Genomic DNA, 13,141 nt, shown 5'->3' with positions numbered 1-13,141 from the left:
TCACAGGGAGGGGTGGCCGTCTTCACGTTGTCTGTACCTGGGCCACCAGACGGGTCAGGGAAGTCTGGAGGGTGGGGGCCACGACCCCAGGCCAAGCTGGTCACCTGAGCTTCTGAGCACCAAGGCTGGCACCAGGGTCCACAAAAAGTAACGGTGACAACGCAGACGACGATGATGTCAGCTCCAACACCCCAGGCTGTTTCCACCTAAACACTGATCTCTGCCCACTGGGGACCATGGCTGCTGGCAGTGACTGTCACCTTCCGCACCTTCCCAGACACCTGTGCACCTGGCGCTCTGTGCACAAGGCAGGTTGAGCCTGCCACTCCAGCCTGCGCAAGTATTCTGGGACACTCTTTGCTATTCAAGGTATTTGCTCTCAATTCCTTCCAAACGTGTACCCGCAAGTAAAGCAAACATGCCTTCTTACTTCCGTCAAGTCACTCGTAGTTAGGACCCAAAGAGGCAGGAGCAGAGCCCAGAGGACGTCCCCGGGAGCCTCAGCCCATTGTCACCCATGCATGGACCGCGGGCCTGGTGGACGGGGCTCCTTGCGGGAAGGGATGCGACACCTCGGGTCCCCCGTCTCCACCGACGCGTGCTCCACTGGTGAGGGCTGCCCTCAGCTCTTACGCTGATGCTCTGTCCATAAATATCTCCCGGGAGGCTCTTTCTGAGGCTGGACGAGGACCAGACACGCCGCATCTCCAATGTCTGCTTCATTTAATACCAGAAGAGGAGACAAGAGCATTTTTATTCTCAGAGCCCCTGCTGCTTCCAGTGAGCACCCCTCTCAGGGGCCCCGCTGAAGTCTCCTCCTTGGCTCCCGGCAAGGTTACCCGCGAGTCCGGGAGCGCGGCCCCTCCTACTGTTTGAAAACTGGGTAAATGGTCTACACTGACCTACTCATGGGCCTGTACAGCTTCTCCAGCCTCAGGTCCCGCAGGAGTGAGGGGGCGGGGTCGGCAGTCTCGTCTGCAGGTTTTCCAGGGGCCACGGAGCTCAGACCACGAGGTGCACTGCCATCTGGGGCAGGGAGTGTCCCCGGGGCCATCAGTCACTTTGCACCTGGCTCCATCTTGGGAAGCCCTGCAGGTGAAAGCTGCAGCCCCTCAGCGCTCTGGGCCCCTCCTGCCACGCCTGGTCTGGACCCAGACAGGGGGCAGTGCTGCCGTGACGAGCAGGTAAGGCCACGCTGCGAGAAGCCAGTGCACAGCCGGCGCTCAGCCACGTCATCGCCGTCAGAGGGCTGGGCCACAGGAGCCACGAATGAGGACCCGGGGACGGTCAGCATGGGGACGGGAGGCACTCTGAGAAAGCAGGCTTCTCGGGCTTCAGGAAAACAGAACGTGGAGACACCGGCCAAGGTCCTCCCTTTTCACCGTGGGTAACGGTCCAACCCCATGGAAGCAAACTCGTCAACTGAATCTTCATCCCCAGCAGCCTCGGGCTGGCAAGTGGGAACCAGAGTCTCCATTTTAAACGTCACAGGGTCTCAGATCTCACTCCTTGAAGTCAGCAGGTGGGGGCGTAGCCCAGAGGAGGGGCGCGTGCTTGGCGTGCATCAGGTCCTGGGTTCGATCCCCGGGACCTCCGTTAAATGGAAAAAATGGCTCAAAAAAAAGTCAGCAAGTGACAAAAGAGAAGCAGCTGATGAGAGCTGGCAAAGAGGGGCTGCAGCCCCTGACCAGCGGCGTCTCAGGGGCACCTCACGCTCCAAACAGTTCCTGGACCCCCACTCCAGCCTCTCCATCTCTGCCGGTCTCCCCTTCACCGTCTACTGCTCACCCTCACACCCCCGGCCCAGCACGTCCAGGCAGGGGGTCCCACAGGTGCGGCTCTGGTCACCTCTGCCCCTGTGCACACCAGCCTGGCCCGGGCCACCGCCCCTCTCCAGCGCACACGAGGCCTCCCGCCCTGATGTGCGGTCCCCGGTCGTTCCCTGCTGCTTCCTCTGAACCACAGGGTGGACAGGGTCTCGGGGGACAAGGGGCACCTACCACCAGAGTGTTGTGCAGCCGCCTGCGCTCACGCCTCTCCTGCTGATACCGCTCGGTCATCTCCTGCAGGGACCGCTCCAGACACCCTGCCTCCAATGGCCCCGCGGCTGAAAGAACCAGTCCACCCACGTTGGAGTAGCTTCCCCGACAGGGTCCCCAGGCCACGGCCACTCCTTCCTGCCCCCAGCGCTGGGGACATGGGCCCTGGGCACTTGGGTCACTCGAAATAAAGTATCTGTCAGCCTCCTAGAAAGACATGTGTCTCAGGGTCGTGGCACTACGTTCCCGACTTCATAGCGGGCTTGGCGTGCAGACGAGGGGGGGACCAGGGGAGGAAGGGGGATCTAGGGGGCTGTCAGGTGGGGAGTCACCCCTGTGGGTACCAAGGACCAGAGCTTAAAGTGATCAACGATCCCCCAAGTAGAGGAGGAGGCTGTGAAAGGAAGGGAGAGCTCCAGACTTCAGGAAAACCTGACACGGGCTCAACTCAGGGACAGGGTCAAGGTCAAGAAGGTGTAGTGAGGTCAGTGGAGCAAAGGAGTACCTCCCTCAGGGCGGCAGTGCCGGAGAGTGGAGGCGCTGGGCCATCTGGGACCTGCTTCTGCCCTCGGGGTCAAAGGAGATGGACTCTGAAACCAGACCGGCTCTTTGTCGGTCGGGGCCACCGTCTTAAGTGGCAGGGCCTCGTGGCAGAGTGGAGCCCTCTGGACGGCCGTCACTATTTCAGAAAGACAGTCCCGCTGAGCATGCTGGTACCTCTGGAAAAGGCCCAGAGACCAGGAGTGAAGCGCCTCCACGTCTCGTTTCAGTCTCTGCAAAACAGGAGCAGACACAAGTGATGCGATGACTATCACCACTGGTCAGCACGGTGCGACCACACGAGCCCCACAGTAACGCACGAGCTCGATCTGTCCTTAACCAGAGGCTCTGGCCACTGTCGCGGGTGGAGTGCTTCCACAGTGCACCCGCCCAGGCTCCCTTCCCGACGTTCTGATCCAATAGACCAGGGGTCAGCTCTTCCCAAAGCAGCATGTGCGACTATATGTTTACACATTAGATGTATTTCAGAAAATCGAGCCCCCCGCCCGCTCCTCCAGGAGGACAGCTCGCTCGCTGCAGGTGGAGAAGCGCTCCCCGCGGACGTTTCTCTGTGGGCTGTTTACTTCCCTGTGACTCTGGCACCGTCCCACGGTCTCTGCGTCACCCGCCCGCCTTTCACGGGAACAAAGCTCTGATGTGCTCTCCAGACCACCCCCTGGAAGCTGTGCTATCCGGAGCCAGGGTGCGAACAATGCAGGGCGGGGTATAAACGTGCAGAATGGAATTCCAGGTCCACAAACACGACAGCGTTCAGAGAACTTTGGGAACAATGCAACTGATAAGTCGTATCTTACACGTAAGGCCCCCTTTTTACTTCCTGAAATTACTTGCAGGTTTTTTGGCTTGAAGACACGTCCACAGAACGAAAGAACGCAGGTGCTACTGTTTAACGCCGCTATCAAACGCTCAAGTCACAAAACTTAACTGGACTCAAACAGATGTTCTTTGTCTCTTTTGTTAAGTCTTTTTTGCTATAAAATGGAGATAATTTCATCTGTTCGGGGAACATTTTGATAAAACATCAAAACTAAATTGAATTTTAAAGTATTTTTTACTATATGACATGCAGATAAAGTTATATACTTTATTCAACGATGGATTGATTTCACTCAGTTGGAAGAGAATAAAGAATTAATTCTATATAAACCCATTCTAAATACAGTTATGCACTTCATGGCTGGGGGGCACACAAACAAACCGCCCCTGAGGGCCAGCTAATCTTGTCTGCAGATGGAGGTGTCACTGTTGTAATGATGACCTTTTTCCTTCTACACTGTTTGTAACAGAAGGTGAACAAAGCTCTTCATCAGCGGTGTCCACCTTGGAGAAGGGGGTGGGTGTGTGGAATCCGGCTTCCCAACGTCTCTGACGAGCCCCACTTCGCCAGACACGTACAAACCAGGTTTCCACTTGACAGCAGTGACAGTGAGAGCAGCTGTGACAGAACGTTCGACAACCCTGTAAGTGCAGCACAGCCTCGGGAAACGGGCGCGATGCATCGTGGCCAAAACGCCTCTGCCTGTTTCTGCACAGCCTCCCCATCATTTTTTGAGGTTTGACCTTCTATTTACTGTGGATGAAAAATACTGCGGCCACATCAGTAAACAAGGATGCTGTGCCATCACGTCATCAGCCGCTACCGCCGCCCCCGACAGCGAGCAGAGGGAACTCAGCACGCAGACCAGCAGGCAGCCGGGCTCCGCAGCACCCCCAGCGGTGCCCCCTGAGGGGACTCAGGATGGGAAAGAAGAGGGCACTGGCCCTGGACAGCCAGGTGGACATCAAAGGAGTGATTTCAGTGGGCCCAGACCTTTGCGCCTTCCCACGCCTAGAGAAGCACTAAATCCCTTAACTTGAAATACCTGGTTTTCTATAATTAACAGTCATCTTTTGATGTTCCAACTACCTGGCCTTTGTTGCAAAAAAAACGCCTACATCTCCTGGCTCCTCCCTTGCCACTCTGGAACAGACTCTTAGAGCCATCCGAGAGGCTGTGTCCCGGCTCCCGTCCTCAGGAAGTCACCGAATAAAACAAAACTCTCAAGTTTCAGGTTGTGCATTTAATTCAGTCAATATTGTTAGAAAGCACAACTCCCAGAGTGAAGACCATCTGCAACTGATTATGAAAACGGCGATAATTTTATTAATACGCAAGACCAGGTCAGTCACCCGTGATGGAAAATCCACGCCAGCTACACTGAGGGGCTTTGCTTCCTTAAACTAAGGCTGCTTTTCATTGCATAGGAGGAGATCTAATCTGACAGGCACCGCATACACAGTCCACGGGGAAGTGGCCCCCACCAGCGACTGAGCACAAGCAGTCGCCATGTCTGCAAGGACGGACTTTGGGGGCATTTACCTGAGCAACGAGGCGGAGTCGGCTCGCGGCCAGGGGCCCAGGTCTCTGCAGGGGCTTCTGGTCCCCGCACTGCACGCGCACCTGGGCGGCCTCGCCACCACTTTTCTCGATCATTTCTCGGTACTGTTGTGGAAGAAAAAAAGGAGAAGATGATTCAGAGTCTTAAATCCTCGGAAATGAAACAGGTGCTTTTTCTCTTGGGGGAGAACACTTACCGACTGTCCACTGGGCCCCAGTCTGCACACCAGGGGCTGCTGACCAGGCTGCAGGCAACTTCAGACCCACCCTGCGGGGCTGTGTGGGCACCAGGGTCCCAGGCAGGGTCTGAGGGCACCAGAAGGGCCGGTGCACAGGGAACAGCAATGGACAAGCCCAGAGGGTGGGGGGACCAGCAGCTGGACAGAAGCCTAGAGGCTCCCACCAGCTTTGGTGAGAGGGGTGAGACACAGGGGTTTAAGGACAGGACTGAGGCCGTGGGGGACACTCAGTGCAGGTCCATGTGCAGAGATCCCCCTGGGTGCTTCAGGGGGAGGACAGGTGTGGAGGGACAGACCTCACAGTGAGGCGGGAAGCCCCATAAAAAGACAGGGAGGACCCCCAGGCAGGGCCACTGCTCTCCTGCCGGCACCATCCAGTTCCCTGGCCCAGAGGCTCTACCTCAATTTTTGCCTTTGAAACGGCTTACTTACCCCTAAAATTCTATTGGTTCCCTGAGCTCACTTCTGATTGGTTATTTCCTTCACTCCTGATTGGTCCATTTCCCTAACTTCTGATTGGTCCATTTGTAGTACTTCATTTGCATGGAGCTCACTCCTGATTGGTTATTTCTCTCACTCCTGATTGGTCCAATTCCCTCACTCCTAATTGGTCCATTTCCCTCACTCCTGATTGGTTATTTCCCTCCTGATTGGTCCATTTCTATAAAACTTGTTCCTAATTAGTCAACTTTCGTTATATATCATTTGCATATGATGTTGCAAAGTGTAAATTGGCAGCCTATAAAAGCCTGTGTAAAGCTACAGACGGGGTCCAGAGCTTGGAGTGTTAACTCCTCTGGGCCCACTGGCGTAATAAACCTGAGTTCTCCAGCTCTCTGAGTGCTGGTTGGTCTCTTGCCCAGATCCAGGTTGCTGTCACCGCTGAGCTGTAACACCGAGCTGTAACACATTTTTCCACAACAGCAGGAAGCCAGGGGTGGTCTGGACGTCAGACCATCACAGCAGGGACAGATGGATGGGTCCACACACTCAGATGACCCTGACAGGACAGGACAGGACTGTGGGGGGATGAGACAGGCCCCTTACAGCTGCCGGGAGGGACACTGGCCCGAGCTGCGGCCATGGAGGGGCCAGGAGGTGCCCCTGTCCTGTGGCAAAGTTAACAAGCTGGGATTTCTGCTTTGTTTGGCTTTGTTTCCCACGGGGTTTATTTAGGTGTCTGTGTTGTCACACTGTTCTTACAAGCCACCAACCACCGCCAAGAGTTTCTCCCTCTGATCGGCATCCCACGCCCCCACCCAGTGAAAACACAGGTCAAACCAACAACGGCTGGGGGTCAGAGTGGGAACACGTCACGCAGACACAGAGGATCCAATTCCAGCAGCTCGAGGGGCCGGGCTAACCACGTCGGACCTCGAGTGGGAGCAGATGTGGGCTACAGAGACGAAGATGCTCTGTCTCTTACTTATTGAAAAAGACTGCAGGGGACTCAGTACAAGTGCCCCACAATTCACAGGCTTTATCGGACGTGGCATGTCTGATGGCCTTAAACGTAAAAAGTTTTTTCACCTAAATGATGCTTAGCAAGACAGCTGGTGTTCCCCAAACAGAGAGCACATCACAAACAGATCTAAGCGGCGCTGCTCTGCACGCTGACCCTGCAGGCGGCCTGCGGGCCCCACAGCACTGGGCTGGACAGCCACTCCAGCAGTTCGGCAGCCACACCCCCAAGGGACACCTGCGGTGACCCGAGCAGCACGGGGGTCCTGTGTCCAGGACGCCGGCCTCACCAGCTCTGTGAAGTGCAGTGGAGACAAAGTGGGGTCAGCTTATGGAAGCTCAGGCTTAGACGGGCCGGTGTTTGAGACAGGCCACCTTACACAGGTGCTGGGATGTGCCAGTAAATCACCAGCTTAAAAATGAGCCAAGAAACCCATATTCCCTTAATTTAAGAGGTGGTACAGCTAGCCACAGTAATCAGCAAATTTAGTGCAACTGTTTTCAATGAACCTGGAGGGGAGTCAAGAGTCTGCAGACGGCCCCCACTGAGGGGCTCGGACCTCACAGAGGTGGAATTTAAGGATGAGGACACTCCAGCATCGGTTATTTAATGGGGGCATGTGCGTCCCTAATCTGCTGTGATCAAGTACCACACACAGGGTAAAACAGCAGAAATGTTCTTTCTCCCTCCTGGAGGCCAGGCTTCCAGAATCATCCAGGTGTGGGCGGAGCTGCATGCCCCTGAGGCTGAGGGGCTCCTTCCCACCTCTTGCGGCCTGTGTCGGCGTCTCCCGACGTCTCCCTGATTTCCTTCACATCACTGCCACCTCCCTCTTATCAGGACACTTGGGGGCACTGAGGGGCCCCCAATAGCCCAGCATCACCTCCCACCTCAAGTTCCACCATGTCTGCAGAGACCCTCTCCCCAGAGAAGGTCACATCCACAGGGTCCAGAACTGGAACCTGGCATCTTTGGGGCCACTTTTCGGCTCACCAAAGGCAGCAACGGCGAATCACACAGGAGTAAGACAAGTCAGCCTCCACCTAACGTTCTCCACTTGTTCTCCACTGTTCCTTCCTTCCCACCGTGAGGAGCACGCCTGTGGGAGACGTGGGGCAGAGGTGTCTGAGGGCCCCCTTCTCTGTCTTGGCGAGGCAGGCAGATGGCGTGGGCAGGATTGCTCAGAGGCTTGTCTCTCGGCCGAAGGGCGAGGCAGCAGTGACCTCAGTGCGGGCTGCAGCGGAAGCACCCCGCATGCCGACGCCTGCACTGGGATGGAGTGAGCCCGGACCTAGGTCATCCCCAGGACAGCCGGCTAGACAGCGCCAGCACCTCACTAAATTGTCACTAATGCCTGTGGGCAGAGATGAGCAGCAGCCAGGAGCCAAGCCCGGCTCGAGTAAGAAGACACATGAAACATCAGCGAAAGCGTCCCCACTGGACGGAAAACAGCAGGAGCATGAGCCCCCACCCCTCCCCGGCAGAGACAGACTGGGCTCCGCGGCACAGCGGCTGGCCCCGGCCCAGCTCAGCCCCGAGACGGCTGAGCGCCTTACCTGCGCCAGCCTCAGGTGGAGAACAGCGTTTTCTGTTTCTGCTTCCACTAGTCTCTCTTCTTTCGCCTGCAACCAAGGGTCCAGACAGAAACGATCATCAGTGATACTGCCGAGCGGTCCCTTCCTTCCTCGGAACCAACACCGCATCCCCAGGTGCAAGGATGCACCCACTGCAGAACGACGGAGGTGACGGGCTAGAGGGGCCCCGGACCCTGACAGGCACCCATGCCGTGGCTGCGACCCACCCCCACCCCAGGCGTGGGCCCTAGGCCAGCAGCCTCTGGGAATTTCAGAAACAGAATCTCGGAACTTCCCAACCAGTACGTTCTCCGGGTGACCTCTGTGCAGGTTCCAAACTCCGCCATTTCTTTCCTTTCATTCACGTATTCAAAACACATCTGTTAGAAATCTATTCGTGCCAGGTGCTTTTCCAGGTGCTGGGGACAGAGCGGTGTACAAAGCAGGCCTGGAGGCCGCATCCCAGTGGAGAAGCAAATGAGCAAGGGGAGGGGGCAAATAACCACGGCAGCTCCGCCAGAATCAAAACAGGGTGATATGAACCCAGGACCCGTGGCTCCCCAAGGCGGGAGGCAAGGGGGAGCCTCTGCAAAGGCCCTGTGGCAGGAACGAGCTTAGCAACTCAAGGAGCAGAGAGAAGGCCAGCCAGCCTGGGGCTCAGGACGGGGTTTTCCTAAGCCAGGGAAGCAGCTGTGAATGGTGAGGAAGGCATGGCAGGGTTTTCAGCAGAGGAGCTGAAGTACTGGCCACGTACCATTACTGCAGAGGATGCATCAGATTCCAGGAACGTGGGCTCAGATGTGGTCCTTTGTGCTGGGGAGTCGTCCTCCCCCCAGTCTGCTGACAGGCGGCTCACAGAGAACTGTGCTCATTTTAGGACAACAATCTCTTTGTGATTGGTTAGAAAACCAGAAACCTGGGAGTCGGCTAGACTTCTCTTACCACGTTCAGTCAGTCTTACCTCTTGAAAAATAATCCCTCGAAGCAACCAAGCGCCTGGATAAAGAAGTTGTGGTAAACACACACATACATACACACACACGCACACACACACTGGAACACTACTCAGCCAAAGAAAGAACTAATGCCATTCGCAGCAACATGGACGGACCTAGAGATCGTCATTCTAAGTGAAGCAAGTCAGAAAGAGAAAGAAAAACACCATATCTGGAATCTAAAAAAGTGAATCAGAGCATCATTTCCGTGTACAAGCCTTGCCCTTCTCTGGTTAAATTTCTTCCAAAGTAATCTGTTTTCTCTGGTGATGCTGCCTGTGCCGTGGAACAGAAGTGTAGTTATTTCTGCATGCAGGCCGTGCGCCCCCGAGCCCCACTGAGCTCACTCAGTCGTGCTAATAGTTGGTTTTTAGTGTGGTTTTGTTTTTTGTGTTTTCGGTGGAGTCCTTAGGATTTTCTGCACGTGAGATGCTGTCATCTGCAAATGGAAGTAGTCTTACTTCTCCTTCTCTGACATAGATGCCGCCCCCCGTCATCCTGCCTAACCACCCTCCGCAGCACCTCCGGACGACGGCGCACGGAAGCGGCGGGAACGAGCCTGCTCCCTGCTCCGCTCAGCAGCAGGTGTGACGTCGGCTGAGCGGTTTCCACCGCCGCCCCTCATCAGGCTGAGTGCTTTTGTCACGAAGGGGAGTCGGAGGCTGTCAAACGCTTTTTCTGGGTCTGCAGAAATGGTCCCGGGGGTTCTGTCCTTTACGGGTCTGGTCTATTACATTCACCAATTCACTAGACCAACTTTGCATTTCTGCGTTTTGGGGATACATCCCACTTGGTCATGATGTATAATCCTTTACACATATATTGCTGTATTCAGTTTGCTCATAGTTTTTAAAGTTTTTGCATCTATATTCCTAAGAGATGTCACTCTATGTATTTCTTGGGATATTTCTGTGGTTTTGGTGTCGGGGTGATACTGGCCTCAGGGAATGGGATGTGTTCCCTCCTTGTCTATTTTCTGGACGTTTGTTAAGTTAATTCTTCTTTAAATGTTTGGTGGAATTCACCAGTGAAGCTGTCTGGGCCTGGGCTTTACTTTGTGAGGGACTTTTTATTATTAATTTAATCTCTTATTCCAGTTTTGTTCACATTTTCTAGTTCTTCTGGAATCAGCTTTGGAAGTTTGTTTTTAAGGCATGTGACCATTTCCTGCAGGGCACCTAGCTCCTGAGCAATGCTGTCCGCAGCGTGTCCTTCTAAGCCCTTTTGCTCCTGTCAGCTTGGCGGCCTGCTCGCTCCTGTTCTTCACGGTGCTCTTCTCTCTCGTCAGTCAGTCAGGTTACAGGTCTGTCAACTCTGTTGATCTTTCCAAAGAGCCAACTTCTGGTTTTGTCGATTTTCTGTCTTCCTAGTCTCAGCTTCATCCATTTCTACTTGAATCTTCGTTGTTTCCACCCATCTGCTGGCTTCGGTTCTCACTGTCTTGGCTTCACCCAGTGTCTTGAGGTGGAAGGTCAGCTTGTTGACATGAGATCTCTCCACTTTTTAAACAGAGGTGTTCACATCTGTAAAGCATCTTAAGCACTGCTTTGGCTGAATCCCCCAAATTTAGGTATGTGGAATCTTAATTTTCATTCATCTCAAAATATCGCCTAACCTCCTTTTTTATCTCCTCTTTAATCTATTGGTTATTTAGAAGTGCCTTGTTCAATTTCATGTATTTGTGAACTCATTACATTTCTTTGTCATTAACTCCTACCTTCCCTTCATTGCAATAAGAGAACATGTTATGTGATTCCTGTCCTTTTCAACTCACTCAGGCCTGTTTCGGGGCCCATCACGTGGCCCAGCTCGGAGGGGCTCACTGTGCACTGGAGAGGAACACGCCCCGCTGCTGGGCGGGTGGCTTCCCAGGGACACCTGTGAGGTCCGGTCGGCTCGGCTGCTGTTCAAGCCTCCTGTTTCGCTGTTGGTCTGCTGCCCAACCTGCCCATTATTGAAAGTGGAGTGTTGACGTCTTCAACTGCTATGTTTGAATTGCCCATTTCTCCCTTCAATTCTGTTGCTTCTGCTGTACCAATCCTAGAGCTTTGTCGTTAGATGCATACGTTTATAATTTGTGTGTCTTCCCTTCTGTCATTCTAAAATGTCCCTCTTTTCCTCCAGTAACTTTTTTTTTTTTTTGGTCTTAAAGTCTATTTGGTCTGTTACCAGTTTCCTTGTGTTTGACGGTGATGTAACGCATCTCTTCGCACCCCTTCACTTTCAACTTACTTCTGTCCTTGAACCTCCAACGTGTCTCCTGCAGGCGGCTCACAGCCTGGGTCTTGCTTTTTATGCAGCCTAACAGTGTCTGCCTTTTGAATGAATTCTTAATCTACACACTCTAACGTCACTGACAGGGATTTATGCCTGACATTTAACTTCTTTTCCCTATGTGTTTTGTGCCATTTTTGTTCCTCTTTTACTGCTTTCTTTCACATCAAGTGTGTATTTTCTGGTGTAACGTTTTAATTCCTTTGATAATCTTTTTCACTGTTTTTTGAGTTATTTTCTTAGTGGTTGCTCTAGGGCTGACCCTATAATCTGAACCTGGAAGAATCTACTTCACATTTATAGACTTATTCTGGTGGGGTGCAGAAACACTATCCCTGCACAGCTGCATGCTCCTTTCCCCTTCACTGGTGTTACACACATTACATCGATATATATACGTTAATGAATGCAATGTTACATTGTTCTATTTATTACTTTGCATAGTTCCATGTTCATTAAAGAAGCAGCAGAAACAAAGGACAGCCAGTATTTATTTAAAGGATTTTCTTTTTTTCCCCTTTTCTTCACCATTTCTGGTTCTCTTCATTTGGTCCTGTGGATTTAATTAGCCTCTGGTAACATTTTCTTACCTCAATAAAATTTTACTCCCACCCACCACCTTTATGCTATTTTTGTCTAATTATTACATTTTTACATGTTATAGGTCCAACAATACAATTATACACATATCGCTTTATACAACTGCTTTGTAAATCAATCAAAAGAAGAAGGAAGAAAAAGACATGTAATTACATAATTATCTTCATTGGCGTTCTTTGTGAATTTGAGTTTCCATGCGGGTCACTTGCTTTCAGCCCAAGGAACCTCCATTAGTGTCTCTTATAAGGTAGGCCTGTTAGCAATACACTTTCTCAGATTTGTTTATCTGGGGCTGCTTTTATTTTATCTTCATTTTTGAAAGAGTTTTGCTGGCTGTAAGATTCTTGGTTGACAGCCTTTCTCTTCTTTCTGCACTTTGAAGGTCACCCCACTGCCCTTGACCTCCATTGTGCTGATGAGACATCAGACAGCACCGTTTAGGGTTGACGTGACAACTGCTCTTCTCTTTCAAGGTTTTACATGTGTGGGTGTAGGTATTTTTGTATTTATCCTACTTGGAGGTCATTAAGCCTTTTTTAAAATAATATATTGCAAACTTCAGCAAATTTGGGGCATTCCTGAGCAACTACCTCTTTGAATATTTTTTCTGCTCCTGTCTCTCCTCTCCTTCTGGTACTCCCATTACATGTATGCTGGTGCACTTAAAGGTTTCACATCTTTTTCTGAGGTTACTTTGTTTTCCTTCCTTCCACTTTTCTCTCTGTTCTTAGGATTGCATAATTTCTACCATCCTACCTTAAGTTTGCGGATTTTTTTATTTTTTTGTCCATTGAAATCCACTCTTTTTTTTTCTAACTGAAGTATAGTCAGTTTTCAATGCTGTGTCAGTTTCTGGTGTACAGCATAATAGTTCAGTCATACATGTGCAGACGTGTATTTGCTTTTATATTCTTTTTCATTATCGGTTACTATAAGATATTGAATATAGTTCCTTGTGTTATACAGTAGGAACTTGCTGTTTATTTTATACATACTAGCTAGTACCAGCAAATCTCAAAC

At 52.2% G+C, this 13,141-nt stretch overlaps 1 protein-coding gene across 2 annotated transcripts in view; it reads right to left on the bottom strand.

Annotated features, from left to right (window-relative positions):
* The window catches only part of KIF25 (kinesin family member 25), a 37,880-nt gene extending 28,845 nt beyond the window's left edge, over window positions 1–9,035 (bottom strand). Inside the window, exons 1-5 of one of the 2 annotated variants that reach the window (XM_032485370.1) lie at window positions 9,007–9,035; window positions 8,235–8,300; window positions 4,960–5,082; window positions 2,545–2,812; window positions 2,001–2,107 (exon numbers count right to left, since the gene is read on the bottom strand). In XM_032485370.1, the coding sequence (XP_032341261.1) occupies window positions 2,001–2,107; window positions 2,545–2,812; window positions 4,960–5,082; window positions 8,235–8,300; window positions 9,007–9,009 (567 nt within the window). In that variant the 5' untranslated portion in view covers window positions 9,010–9,035. The remainder of the gene's footprint in view (window positions 1–2,000; window positions 2,108–2,544; window positions 2,813–4,959; window positions 5,083–8,234; window positions 8,301–9,006) is intronic. The other variant, XM_032485371.1, reaches the window with a different exon arrangement.
* Between the last annotated feature and the right edge of the window lie 4,106 nt (window positions 9,036–13,141).

The sequence above is a fragment of the Camelus ferus genome, chromosome 8 (assembly GCF_009834535.1).
Source record: "Camelus ferus isolate YT-003-E chromosome 8, BCGSAC_Cfer_1.0, whole genome shotgun sequence".
Taxonomy (NCBI): Eukaryota; Metazoa; Chordata; class Mammalia; order Artiodactyla; family Camelidae; genus Camelus; species Camelus ferus.
Note: the sequence above shows the minus strand (reverse complement) of the source record. Positions and strands in the feature narration are given on the sequence as shown.